At 42.0% G+C, this 13,519-nt stretch overlaps 1 protein-coding gene across 7 annotated transcripts in view; it reads right to left on the bottom strand.

Moving 5' to 3' along the window:
• Positions 1-803: 803 nt before the first annotated feature.
• Positions 804-13,519, bottom strand: part of SMCO4 (single-pass membrane protein with coiled-coil domains 4) — a 29,650-nt gene continuing 16,934 nt past the window's right edge. For all 7 annotated transcript variants that reach the window (XR_005930883.1, XR_003927515.2, XM_030042390.2 and 4 more), the window contains one exon: positions 804-1,895. Coding sequence is in view for 5 of the 7 variants with exons in the window: in XM_030042390.2 (XP_029898250.1) it covers positions 1,584-1,763 (180 nt within the window). In the remaining 2 variants the exon portion in view is untranslated. The remainder of the gene's footprint in view (positions 1,896-13,519) is intronic.

Below are 13,519 nucleotides of genomic sequence, written 5' to 3'. Positions count from 1 at the left end.
TTTAGTTTTTAGCAAGTTTTGTACTTTAAAAACATCTTAGTCCACAGGGCCAGTTTAATTCTAGGCACTACCGACAGCGGTGGCACAGCAAGCCTCATTAGCTGTGGCCATCCCAGCATCATTGGGTATCTGTCTCATTCTGAACTGGGTTAGTTTATAGCTGGCCATAGACTCACCCTGCTTAAGGTACACGTGCCTTAGGGCAAAGTCTACTGCAGGGAATTGCTTTTGCTTGCCTAAACTATTTTTTTGCATAAAAACTTTGGTTGGCAGCGGCATTCTGCACAGGAGCAATACACAGGGTTAATGCAGGAAGCGAGGCACGGGCTTTCATTGGCCTCTGTACGAACAGTCCCACTGACTTCACTGGGACTATATCCCTGTGCTGGAAGACAACAGGCAAAGTAAAGATTCGAGGGGTCTTTGACTTTCGGCAGAGAAATATTTCCTGCTACGCTTCGGTGCGCTGTAGCATCACATTCTTCCTTGCTTGGCCTGTATTTAAGCAGCAGTCAAGAGTTCTCAAATTCCCTCCCCGAAGTCTTCTGAAGGCTAACTTAAAATATTTGGATGAGAAAGGGCTGTAAAAGAATACAGGATTATTGAAGCATTTTGATCAGAATTTATAGCTTGGTTTCCTAGAATAAAACTGCCCAAGCTGTGCTCACAGCTTTCTTTAAGTGAGGGGGAGAAGAGGATGTCACAGGACAGCAGCTCACTTCAGCAAACAGATGAAAGACCCAAGTTATACTAATGTTACTTTTCCTTCCTTTAAAATAAATAAATAAATAAAAATCAAGGGCTGTATCCAAAATCACCTTTTTATTGCCACTTAAACAGATTTAAATATTTAACATTCAGATAAACAACTATCTGTGTTTATGTAGTTTGTTATTAGTTACTTCACCATAAACTGGTAGAATCTCCCTTTCCAACTTCTGTAAGATTCCTTCCAGCGGATCCTGAAGTATTCACTTTGTATGTTGGCACCTCATGGCAAAAAGAAATTCTTTTTGAGCGAACTATGTAGTGTTTAATGAAAAAACTATTACACAATGTAGGCCTTCACAATAAGTCACATTCTTTGCAAAATAATTTGAAGATTCCAAGTAAGACTTCTCTCTTTTATTCAAAAAATAAATATATCCTTTCTGAATCAAAGCACTTCATATGACATTAAGTACAAAGAAGAAATGTACTTCTTTGGAAGTTCTGAAATAGACATACAAGAGCTCATGGGAGCAACATTATCCGTAACAGTGATAAAAGCTGAAAGCTGATTTTTTACAAATTTATAGCAGAACATGATTTCCCTTTACAATATAGAGCTTCAAACAGATTTAAGAAAAACACCATTTTAAAAGTCTGAAAGGCACATGAACTGGACCATAAAACGTACTGGCACATTCACTAATACGTTTTATGTTACATTCCTAAAGAGATTCTGCGGGACCCTAACCAAGAGAAAGACTGAAAATACCAGCAAGTTCCTTTGTAAAGTACTAAAAGAGTGGCAGAGAGTTCCTTTTGGCTCTTGAAAAAAATTAATAATACCCCAAAGCTAGAAAGTCTGAAAAGCTGCATCATTCAGTTGTATTTGGACGAGTCGCTACATAAACAAAGACAACAATCAGCAGTACTACAACAGCCAGTGTGGGAAGCACAACGGTGGTGATTTGTTGCCGGGCCTCTTGCATCGCCTGTTTTCTCTCCTTTTTATCTTTGGAGGTCTCTTTTTTGGGTTTTCCTCTTAGCTGCCTCATCCTCCTCTTAGGATCTTTTGTTTGCTGAAATAGGGGAGTGAAGGGAGTCGAACAGCACAAAACAGTCCAAGGCCTTTTGAAACAAGGGGTTGAAGAATTCCTTCTCTTTCAAGTGGTTGGCTGTGCAAGAAACTGCAAAAGAAGGAAAAAAACAACTCTTTTGAGCAAGATGTACACATATTCCAGTTATTAAAACCGTTTGCAGCTCCACTTGGTAGATCTTTTATCCAACTGGCACCAGTATCTATGCGGCTTCTTTCAAGGAAACAGAATCACAGCACGCTCACTCAGCTCATCAATAACACTTTCCCCGTAAAAACTACAGCAGTTCATCATGGTGTGTGTATTTGTCCAATAGCACTGAACTTGCACTCTGTTAAGCCAGAAACAAAGCTGAGGGCCATACATTTTATCCTCCAAGGCAAACAAGATAACACAGCTAAAGACTTCATGAAAATAACATGAATTAGTCTTGCATCAACACAGAGAACCAGCTGCCCCTTCCTGTAACAGCAGCAGGCTCCCTCCCCGCTGAAGGTCTGTGGCTCCCCACAAGCCTGCAGAACGAGGAAGGGCAAGCACGCACCCTGCCGTAAGGAAAAGCATTAAGCGTTTATCATCCACACCAGGTAGTTATTGGAATAAAGGGTATTCCAACAGGAAGAAACATGGGGAAAGAGCTGCTTAACAAGAGCTGCTTAACTTACACTTCTGGTTCTGCTGCCATAGAACAGAGTCTAAATCATAACATGACTCAGTGCTGTCACTCTTATTACAGCTGTCATTTTTATAAGAAAAAGATCCCAAGCGATAACCAGCCTGCTTACAAATCACTGGTGTAGACAAGCAGTCATTAATAAGGTGGTTGCTCTGAAGCATCTACTAGACCAATTTTTAAAAGCAGAAGTATCTGTAAAGTGAGATTACCAAAAAAACCACACGACATGAAAGCCTCTCTGAAATAAGGAGACTTAGTAGGTGCTTAATATTTTCCATACCCGAAGTTTTTTTGCCCCTAAGCTGCCTACAGCTGTGTAATTCACTGACCGTGCAGGGGATGGAGGATGCCCACTGTTTGGCTATATTCCTTTTTGCCACATCCCCCATTTCTGCAGCGGCACAACAGCTGGATACAGGCCAGATGTACCTAAACACAAATTTGGAGGGTAACAATTACTGGTGTCAAATATTGAGTTGAATTAAAAGTCAACTATGATCTGGTGTTTTTCCATCACTCTCTAACATACTCAGAATAAAATGTATGTAAGTGGGTTAATGCAACTGCCTCTTTTCTTTCCATCTGTATATCAAAATATAAAGATGATTTTAGCGTGCTGCTGCAGGTGAGGAGCATGTGTCAACAAGCAAAGCTGCAAAGCTCGCTCAGTTCACCACAGACACAATTTCCTCTTAATGTGTCATCTCTGGTCAACGCTGCAAGTTGTCTTATGACTATTTCTTTAAAAAATAAATAAATAAATAAATAAATGTTTTCCCTGAAAGTGGGATGCTTTCTGTTGGTGTTAGCACTCAACTTTATTTGTCAGCCTGACCACAGAAGCAAAACTGAACTAAAACACTCATGTACAAAACAACAATCCTCACCTACAGGTTATGTACAACTACAAAGGAGTTTTCATCCTTTCACATAACAGCAGCAACCTGCCTGCTGTGAATCTCATTCAGCCAATTAGGTTGGTGAGATATTGCGTTAATTAGGGTAAAATGTGGAATAACTCTACTAACTTGAACTTATGGAAATGACCAGACTATCAGAGCAACCATGTGGTACTGGGAAACCAACAGCAAATGAATGCATCAGTATTTCTGTCTTTACATGGTCCTTCCTGGATACAATCTAAAAAAAAACCAAACCAAAACAAAAAAACCCCACAAACAAACAAACAAAAACATCCAAGCATCAAGCATGACAGGATCTGGGTGTTCAGCTGGATTCACGAATTCTGCATCCCATACACCCATGTCTTTCAACCAGTTGTTTCTTCTGATCATAAACTTTGCAAATTCAGCCTGCACTCTGAGGCAAACACTTCATTTTGGTTTTGATAAAGCACAAAAGGGAAATGTTGGTGCTTGGGATGATTTTCAAGAGAGGAAACAATAAAGTTCAAGTCTGAGAAAGAACCCGTTCCTTCTGCAAGCTGCAGCATTAGAATCAAAATACGTAACGGATATAGAGAGACCAGAAGTGGTCAGAGAACTTCGTCATGGGGAGGTAAATAGGAATTGGATGGAGCAACTACACACAACACCCTGGTTCCAGTCTTTTAATCAAATGTGACTACTTAATTTCTAAACTTTCATAACTGTTTCTTCTCAGCAAATCCTCAACTCTCTTACTGATTCAGGGCAGTCTCTTTGGTATTCCACCTTCTGCAAGCTATGGGTTTCTGGTTTGGTTTTGTTGTTTATCACTGAACTCCTGAATCTCCTCTGGGGCAAAAGAAATCTGTGTTTTACCCCTTTCATTTCCATTCCCTCTCCTCCTGCTCTGGGTCACCAGCTTTACTACCAAACTCTAGAAAAACTACTAAGCAAAATAAAGTTTTACATTTGCCCTTTGGGATAATTAGACAACCAGAGCATTTCAGGCTACACTATTTTCATATTGTTTTCTGTCTCCGCTGTTAATGTAAGTCAGTGGGGTTTGTATCCAGCATACTCACAAGGCCCAAGAAGTGATGGACAGTAAAAGCCTTTGGGACTTTCTGCGTACCATAGTAACAAACAGGAGTTGCCATGAAACCAATCTCTCTAACAATAAATGTATGCCTTGCTCTACGCAACATCACTTGCCACCCAGACATTAAAAACATGAGGATGTTTTTTTAAGTCTCTTTTGAATGAATATTTCATTCTGAAGCAAAATTATACCAAGTTAATTACATACACTAGCTAACATCTGACGGCTTAGAACAGAAAGCCTTCCCGCAAATGTCAGCATCACTTGAATTGCAAGCTGATGCTCTCCAGTTTGGGAATCTGGCATCAATCTCCAAATACGTTTCCAGTAGATTGGGTTACTTGGCTTTGCTACTGGCAGAGATGGGCTTGCACAGAAAGTGGCCCACAGTTTTCGGAGAGATGAGCCTTAGGGTTCATCTTAACTGAACCATAAAATGGAAGCAGTGAAATCTCTCTAAGTTGCTGCCAGGCTCCTGCTGCTGCTAGGAGCTCGGATGCGACTGCCAGTATTAGACAGTTGCTGCAAGAGACAACACTTCCCCACAGGAAAGGTCCGGGATGTTGTACATGCTGCTATGTTCGTGTTGGTATGAAACAGCACTTAAAAGACAGGGCTCAGTTGCATAAGATGAAATTCTACAGCCCAGCCCATGTTGTGCAAGCAGAGTAAGAGAGACACAGCTATCCCCTTCTGCTGCCAAGCCTCTTACCGGCCACCCATGGACTTCACTGGAAGGCAGGTGACTACTGACAATTATGGAAAGGAAGAAACAGATACATGAAGTACAGCAAGTCAGTGCTAGGGCCAAGATTACAATGTTAGGGTCTCGTTCCCTGTGGCACGCATGGCCCACGAGAACAAATCCTCTCACATTACTGAGCTACGTCCTCCTTCAGCTAGTAATCACCCTGCTTGTGCATTGGGAAGGCTGAACTGAAAAGAAGAGGGGAAGGAAATAACATAGCATTGGGATGGGTATAATTAACAGTCTAGTTAGCACCGCCCATTGGAAACATCTCAGAGCAAGTCGCTATCAGAAGGGCAATGAGAAAGTGATGTCCCACAGGTACTTGCATCTTGTGCAAACCCTAACCTTCGTGACCAGCTCATCTCACACTGCAGAAGAACTGGAAACTCGCCTTTTCTCCTCAAACAGAAGCTAGGAGTCTCCTTTCCATTCCTAGTCTCCCCCGAGCAGGAGAGGGCTCACTGCCACAGACTGTACACATCCTCCTAAAGCTGCTTCCCATTTCCATTAACTGCTTAACCTGGCCCAAGCATCTGCCAAGGCTGGAAATGATCACCAAACTAGTTCAACTACTGCTTTTACCGGAAAGTCAGCAACTTCCTCAACTGGGACATTTGTAGGAATAGCAATAGAAGGGATTAACAGACTCTAGCAAAAGTGGACTATCCATAGTCCACAACAGTGTGACAGGAGTCTGGCACTAGCGAGAGACTGTAACTTCACCTTCTTTTTATGAATTTTTGCAATTTAAAATTTGATGATAAATTGCATGGGTCAATGAGATTATTTTTAAGTTCACTGTAGCGAAGTTTCCCCCAAAAGCAGGAACCTGCTGGCTAGAAAGAAACCATCTCGATTGCCAAGTCAGGAAAATGAGTGTTGACTTGGTATATTCATTTGAAATATCCATTTCACAGAGCCTACCTCTTCTCTCTAACACTGCAGTGCTCCAGCTTGACACTGAAAAAAGCTAAGGTTTCAAGCAGAACAAAACATTAAAAAATTCAAGCTGCTGAAGACAAACCTAAAGATGTCATTCTTCAACATAATAAAAATTCATAAATTTAGTACCCTGGCTTGACGTCTAGAGCAATTACATTCTTCCTTGCCCGTCATCCAAATTGCTTTTTATAAAAGTGCTCTTCGTTCTACCTTCTGGGTTAAGTTACTCTGAACTGTTTTTGCAGAGCTAACCTCAAAACCTAAAAGCATAAATCAGTGGACTTGAAGTCACTCATACCAATGCTGAAGCACTTGCCAGCATCTTAAAGCAAGTCAGCTATGGTTAAGCAGGGATAATTTTGTGCCAGAAGGCTATAGTGAAACTTGTGGGGACTGGTATCCTTCAAAACATATCAACAGTCTTCCAACCAGAATTAAGGCAATCCGCTGTCTCCTTTTTTTGTAAAATTAACCCTGACCATTAGTAATTTGCAGCTGAAAGCTCCTCACACCACACATATGGCTATTCCTGCAAGCCAGCAATGGCAGCCTTGACTCCGGCTACAACAGCACTTGCTGAGTACGGCAATTCTGCATCTCCTTCTACACGCAACACATGCACAAAAGATTTTGGTTATCTGCTCTTAGTATAATCGCACGTCTAGACATCTAAAGAACTTATCATCATCAACCTTACAGCATGAATGTATTAGCCATGTTAAGCTGAATAATTTTTCTCCAAATACAAAATTACAAGTGTTTGCAAGCCAATTTGGATTAACCTGGCCTCATGATCCTGCTACTGACACTGTAACATTTCTAGAACAGCAAAACATCTTGAAATTCAAACAATCTGACAAGAATTAATTTTTATCATTTAAATTTTCCCCTAGGGCCATGGATGCTACTGAGACATTAAAAACCAAACAAACCAGCAGACAATCAGGACACACTGTATTCAAATTGTCTGCCAGCAGTAGGCAAAAAGGACACAAGATTCCTAAGCAGACAATACTCTTCAGATTATTTGAGCATTTCAAATCCCCCAAACCACTAGTTCCCAATCACCAGGTGTCATGGTTTAACCCCAGCCAGCAACTTGCTCACTTCCCCCAACCCAGTGGGATGACGCAGAGAATCGGGGCGGGGGACAGTAAAACTCGTGGGTTGAGATAAGAACAGTTTAATAGAACAGAAAGGAAGAAAATAATAATGATAATAATAATAAAAGGATTGGAATATGCAAAACAAGTGATGCATAATGCAATTGCTCACCACCCACCAATCGATGCCCAGTTAGCTGCCAAGCAGTGATCCCTCCCCAGGGCAACTCCCCCCAGTTTATATACTGGGCATGACATCACACGGTATGGCATAGCCCTTTGGCCACTTTGGCTCAGCTGCCCTGGCTGTGTCCCCTCCCAACTTCTTGTGCCCCTCCAGCCTTCTTGCTGGCTGGGCATGAGAAGCTGAGAAATCCTTGACTTTGTCTAAACATACTTAGCAACAACTGAAAACATCAGTGTGTTATCAACATTCTTCTGAATCCAAAACATAGCACTATAGCAGCTACCAGAAAGAAAATTAACTCCATCCCAGCTGAAACCAGTACACAAGGGCACACCAACATCAGAGTCAAGAAGAACTAAAACCAACAGGCTTATCACTTATTTTTGCTACTGGGCTGATTACTTTAGGGTACTGCAGCCAGAGGTGCTGTACAGAGGCTGGATGAAGAGTCAAGTCCAAGAGATGGAACGAGGAGGTGGTGAGGACCAAGAGGCAAGAGGAAGCCTGGTTAGCAGGGAACCTGTGCTCAGCACTGAGCAGTCGTTAAAACAGGAGCGCTCCCCAGCCTCGTGATAAAGACCCCCCCTTCCTACCAGTGAAAGAGGATTGTTCTTGCGGTGCTGTCGAAGCCCCAGGCACAGAGCACTCTGCTTGCATGGTCCCAGCAGAACACACAGCATCTCTAGGGAGCCAGGAGTGGCTGTGCAGGGTCTCCTACACATGAGGCTTTAATCCTCCCTTACCTCAGAGCAATTTCAACTTCACTGCGGCCAAGCCGGTGGCCCCCGCAAGGAGATGGCAGCTCCTGACAGCAGAAGGAAACCTGACGTGCTGCCCCAGCCAGCATGGGGAGCCCAGGACCAACAAGTTGGCTGAAGTAATATCACTCTTGCTTCTACCCTTAATTAAAGTGGGGTCTAAGCAACAGATACACATTATTTCCTACCTTTGAAACCATGCAAATGTTTTGGGCTTTTTTAATAAATGATTGAACTGCATGCAATACCGTTACACAAACCCTGGGTAATATTTCAGAAAGGACAAGACTTGTTTTAGGCTACCCCATGGAATGCAGATTTTTTTTTTTTTTTAATCATTACTCCATAACTGATTTTACCTCGAGGTGAAATACCACATTTTGGATGGGAAATATTCTTTCCTGCCGCTCTTAAGGTCTGGCCATTTTTACAGTAGCATCAGCAAGGTCACCAATTTCTAAGGTGATTTGGCCATCTTAGAAATGCAGCTAAATGGGAATTTAAAAATGTATTTCAGTAGGAGCTTGGGACAGATTTACAAACAGGAATACTTGTGCACAGAGGTCTAGATGGGGTCTCCATAGACCTCAGTTCTGCACGCAGCCTTTCCACCCATCCAGGTCCAACTCTGTCCCTTATTTTTTTCCTTGTGTTTCAGTTTTGGCAGGTGTAAAAGAAAAATAACAATCCTTACATCTTCTCTGAAGAACACCGTCATCCCTTCAGGTGGCTGCTACCTGGATAGGATTTACAGGAGCACTTAGACCAGTTTGCACCCAACTCCCATGCCGAGACGGCAGCTAAACCTGCTCCTGTGTGTCAGACACGAGGCAGCTAATGCCTTGCAAACCTGGCTCTGAGGGGGCTTTTTATAAAAAAAAAAAGCCTGATTGTAACAGTTTTTATGCAACTGCAGTAGTGATTGTCCAGCACTATTTCACATGCAAGCACAATAATTACACTCCATTTTAAACATTAAATGTAAAATGATAGTTTAAAAAAATCTCCATTATTTGACAGGCTCTAAAGCAGCAAAATGTTCTGTGTAATCACTTGTGTGGGTGACGAAGATGGATAGAGCAGAGATTTGCCAATTTGACTAACAGAGCTGAACCCTACAGGGCAAGCCTGCCCAGAGGATTAACCACACACTTCAATCCCAGCCACGTCCTCCCTCCCTGCCCCCAAACCTCCCCAGCCAACCCACTTTCAGCAACACAAAAGCGGCCCCATGATGAAGGGAATATTCCTGTTGCAGGACAGTTCCTTTTGGCACTGAAACGCAGCTCTGTGCAACCACTAACAAGGGGAAGTGATTATCACTTGCTTAAAAAAAGAAACTTTTAATTTGTATAAGCCATCCCCCTCGCGAAACAAGAGCAACCTAAGCAAGCAAGGACTCCGCAGGGACAGCCACACAAACAACTTTAGCTTCTGCACTGTCAAATGCTCTGGGTCACCCAGCTCGTTACTTTTAAACAGCAGTTGCACAGCAGAATTGATGCATAGCTGAAGATAATGCTTGTAATGCTAAATGTGAGATCTTCTGGTTCAGTGACACTATCTATCATGATTTCAGAGTGCGCTAAAAATGAAGAAAAGCATTAAGAAATTTTTTTTTTCTCTGTAAAAAATGGATTTTCACATTACAGCATGAGGCCAGTTCTTAATATCATAAAAATTTACCTCAGTCTATTTGACTGTAGAAAGGAATTATTATTAGCAAATCAAAACAACCCTGTTTTCAAGGGTAAAAGCTTTTAATTACACACATAACAATATGCAACTATTAAGATGCTGTTTGAAGTCAGTTCAACATTATTTTTTAGTGAGGGGTGGTAGCTTTTTTTCCAAATTACAGACCTAAATCTGAATTGACCCATCATTACTGCAACATCACATTTATTGTAAATGTAGCTTTGAGAGTCTCCAAACTACTCAGCATTTGGAAAATGAAAGCCCGCATTGAATGCTGCCAGAAAGTCAGAGAGAGCAAGGCCGCCAAAGCAGAAAGCTATTTCAATATGATTTTCACAATTCTGAGCACTTGGATATAGGGAGTAATCTGTATTAGAAACAAAAAGCCACGGATCTCTGCATCTGGGAAGGCATTGTTAAACAGAGACGAGGTGACGGTATTTTTGGCGCATACAGCGTTGCAGTGCAATCCTATCTGCCCTGAATGCAGCAAAGAAACAGAACAGAATTCAATTAAAAATAAAAAGTAAAGGTAAGTCCTTTTGCTCTATGAACAGGTGGATAAATAACCCATATTTTTCTTTGTAGATAAAGAACCAGCATCAAGACAACTTTTTCAACAGGCAGTCCAATGAAGAAATACAACTCATGTTTACTGAAAACACAAGAAAAACAAACACGTAATTTCTGTCACTGCATGAATTCAATTCCTAGGGGAGGCTGTAAAAGAAGAGCTTGCCACTCTCCATCTATACAGCTACAGATGATCTTGCACATAAATGTGGTAAACCACAACACCTAGCATATGACTTGATACGATGTGTTTGCTCAGCTGTTTTCTTAAAAAGTAATTTTCTCAGCTGTTCCTGACAAGACTCCTTTGGATACAAAACATTTATCTTTCCAGTGTATTTACAGAAATTCAGTTTCTAAATAGTGACACTAAATAAATAAATAAAATTAAACAAGTCACTGGAGTCAGAGCTCCTCAAAATTTATGTGCTGCTTTCCCAGACCAACCCCAAGCATTTGGCATCTGCAAGAAGGTGCCCCAATAGGAATCTGGTGTGAAAATAACATTTCTGTTTCCCAGTACCGCTGCGTCAGGGTCACAAGCCCACTGAGAACTGGCCTGTAGCTGCTAACTCACACCACAAGCTGAACTGTCACCAGAGGGTAGCAGCGCTCATCCTCTCAGCTGATGATGACCTAGATGGGAAACACACTTTTCCTACGATCCAGCGTGTGGTCTGGTTGTTACTTCTCCTGTTCAAACTACCAGGTTTCAAACACAGTCACTCCGTGAGACAGCACCACTATAACACGTTTGAAACAGATCCCCGAGACACACACCAGGCAGAACACCAGCAAGTCCAAAGCCTGATGTTACAGTCTTGTAATGCAAACAGGAGAGTTGAGGGACTGTCACTACTTTTCATTATAATTCTACTGTCACTAAAACTTCAGCACTGAAAATTCAGTCCAGGCTAAAGCTTGGCAGGGAAAAAATCCATGCCCACAGCAAGAACGGATTGTTAAATCTAAAACCACAAAAAACGTGAAGGCAAGGGATGAGCCTAAGGTGTGGGGGTGCGTATGTACATGTGTGTGCGTGCACTGGAGAGAAAAATGATGGAGAGTGAGTGACAGAAGAGAAAAGCTGCAAGAACAGCTCCCAAGATACCAGGGCAAGATCTAGAAACACGATGTATACTTCCTGACCAGAAGACTATCTGCATATACTGGACTCGCAACTATTGGTGAAAGTTTGTTTCTTCAGAAGGCACAAAGGTAAGTAAATCTCCCTCTTCTAGCTCAAGATACAAAACTATCCACCATAGAAGAAAGCAAGAGGGATGTGTACCTGGACCCCTGAAACCCCCCTGAGACAGTCCTCCAGGAGAAAACACACAGCACTGCACCGACAGTGGCACTTATCATTTTATTTTATGAAGTAACTTGGAGGTATTCGCAGATTTAAAGCAAGCTGGATGCAACGCCAGAGCACACTGAACAAGGGGTTCAGATCTCAAACTCATCCACTTCAGTGCTTGTGTGAAGTTCTGTTTTTTCAAGTTTTCCCTGGCACAGATGGTTTTCCAGTAGGAGGCTGAGGAAAGACTGCTGGCACCATGCCCGTCTCCCTGCTTGTACATGTGCCAGGGGAGGACTGCATGACACTGGAGAGAAACTAAGAAATCAACCCAAATACAATCGTTGAAGTGGGTGCCTGTGTTACTCCCTTACTTACTTGTTTTCGAAGCAGGGAAGGTGTTTTAGTGCTGCCATTTGGCAGATTTCATTCCCACCTCTGTTGCCTTCTACACACTCCTGTTTGATCCGGGTAATCAAGTTATCAATGAACAAAATAAAAATCTCCACCTTACATTGGAACACCACCACAGGTCTTCCTCTGACAGCCAGAAATCTGCACCTTTCCCAAATTCCTGTCAAATTACAGAAACGTTCTCAACAACAGCGTGACACCACCACAGTCAGGACACCGGGCGGCGGGGGGGGGGGGGGGGGGTTAAGAACTGAGACTTACCACACAGGAAGGGTGGGGAGTTTTTTCTTCCTATCGCTGGTCTCATTAAAATCTCATTCCATTTACTCCCCAGCTTAAACCTGAAGTCTTACTACATTTCACTAAACAATTCCACATTATAATAAAGCAGCAGGCTTTCCTGCCATGATGGATAGACTCTGTTTGAAATTATTTAAGAAGAAGGCACATAATTACATACAGCTGGATTAGGCTGATCAAATCCCTGTTAGTGTCTGTCAATATACACATAATAAGACAGTGTGACATTAATGTAAACCAATTTAAATGCAGAAAGTTTAATTAAGACTTAAAAAAATTACAGACAGAAAGGAAAAAAAGTTTTGCACCGTCTAACCAAAGGGAGTTTCCCAGCAAAGCCACCCTCTAAACACAAGCCTGTTTTGCCTAATCAGTTCTGCAACACTGGTTCTTCCACCACCTATTTATGTACTCCTATTTACAGTCCTACTGCCAATACCTTCCACCAGCTCAAAAACTCAGAAGCAAAAGCAAATGCTATAGAGCCGTATGTGTAAGGAAGTCCATTACAAGCAAGCCCAGTTAGTCAGAGAAGAATGTCTCAGAAGTTCCTCTGCAACATTCAGCAAACAGCTATTGATCAGTACTATAGTTCAACCACTGTAAAGTACAAGTGACCTTCTTTTAAAGCACTTACCAAGAGCAAAACATTACATCCCCCTATGTAACAGTATTCGTATTCTCCCTTCTCATTTATTCCTGCACAGCCTTCCTTTCCACTTGGGTTGTTTTTAAAGCAATCTGCTAGATTCACAGTGCTCTTAGAGAGTCACCAATGATACACAATCCTGCATTAACCCCAATAAGCTTAGTGCAAGATACCAGCTTCATTCCCTGCTGAACAGACCCAAACTTTTCCAAGGGTAGTCATGCTCGTGCACTGCCTAAGTCGTCTTTTTCGTGCAACTCATGAGCATATGGATGCAACTGAATTCCTAACCAGAGGTAAAATACATTAAATGCTTGGTATAGCATACAACCACCTTAGCTCATGTAAGCCTATACGTGCAGTACAAGGGAGATCTG

The sequence above is a fragment of the Aquila chrysaetos genome, chromosome 19 (assembly GCF_900496995.4).
Source record: "Aquila chrysaetos chrysaetos chromosome 19, bAquChr1.4, whole genome shotgun sequence".
In the NCBI taxonomy this organism is placed as follows: Eukaryota; Metazoa; Chordata; class Aves; order Accipitriformes; family Accipitridae; genus Aquila; species Aquila chrysaetos.
Note: the sequence above shows the minus strand (reverse complement) of the source record. Positions and strands in the feature narration are given on the sequence as shown.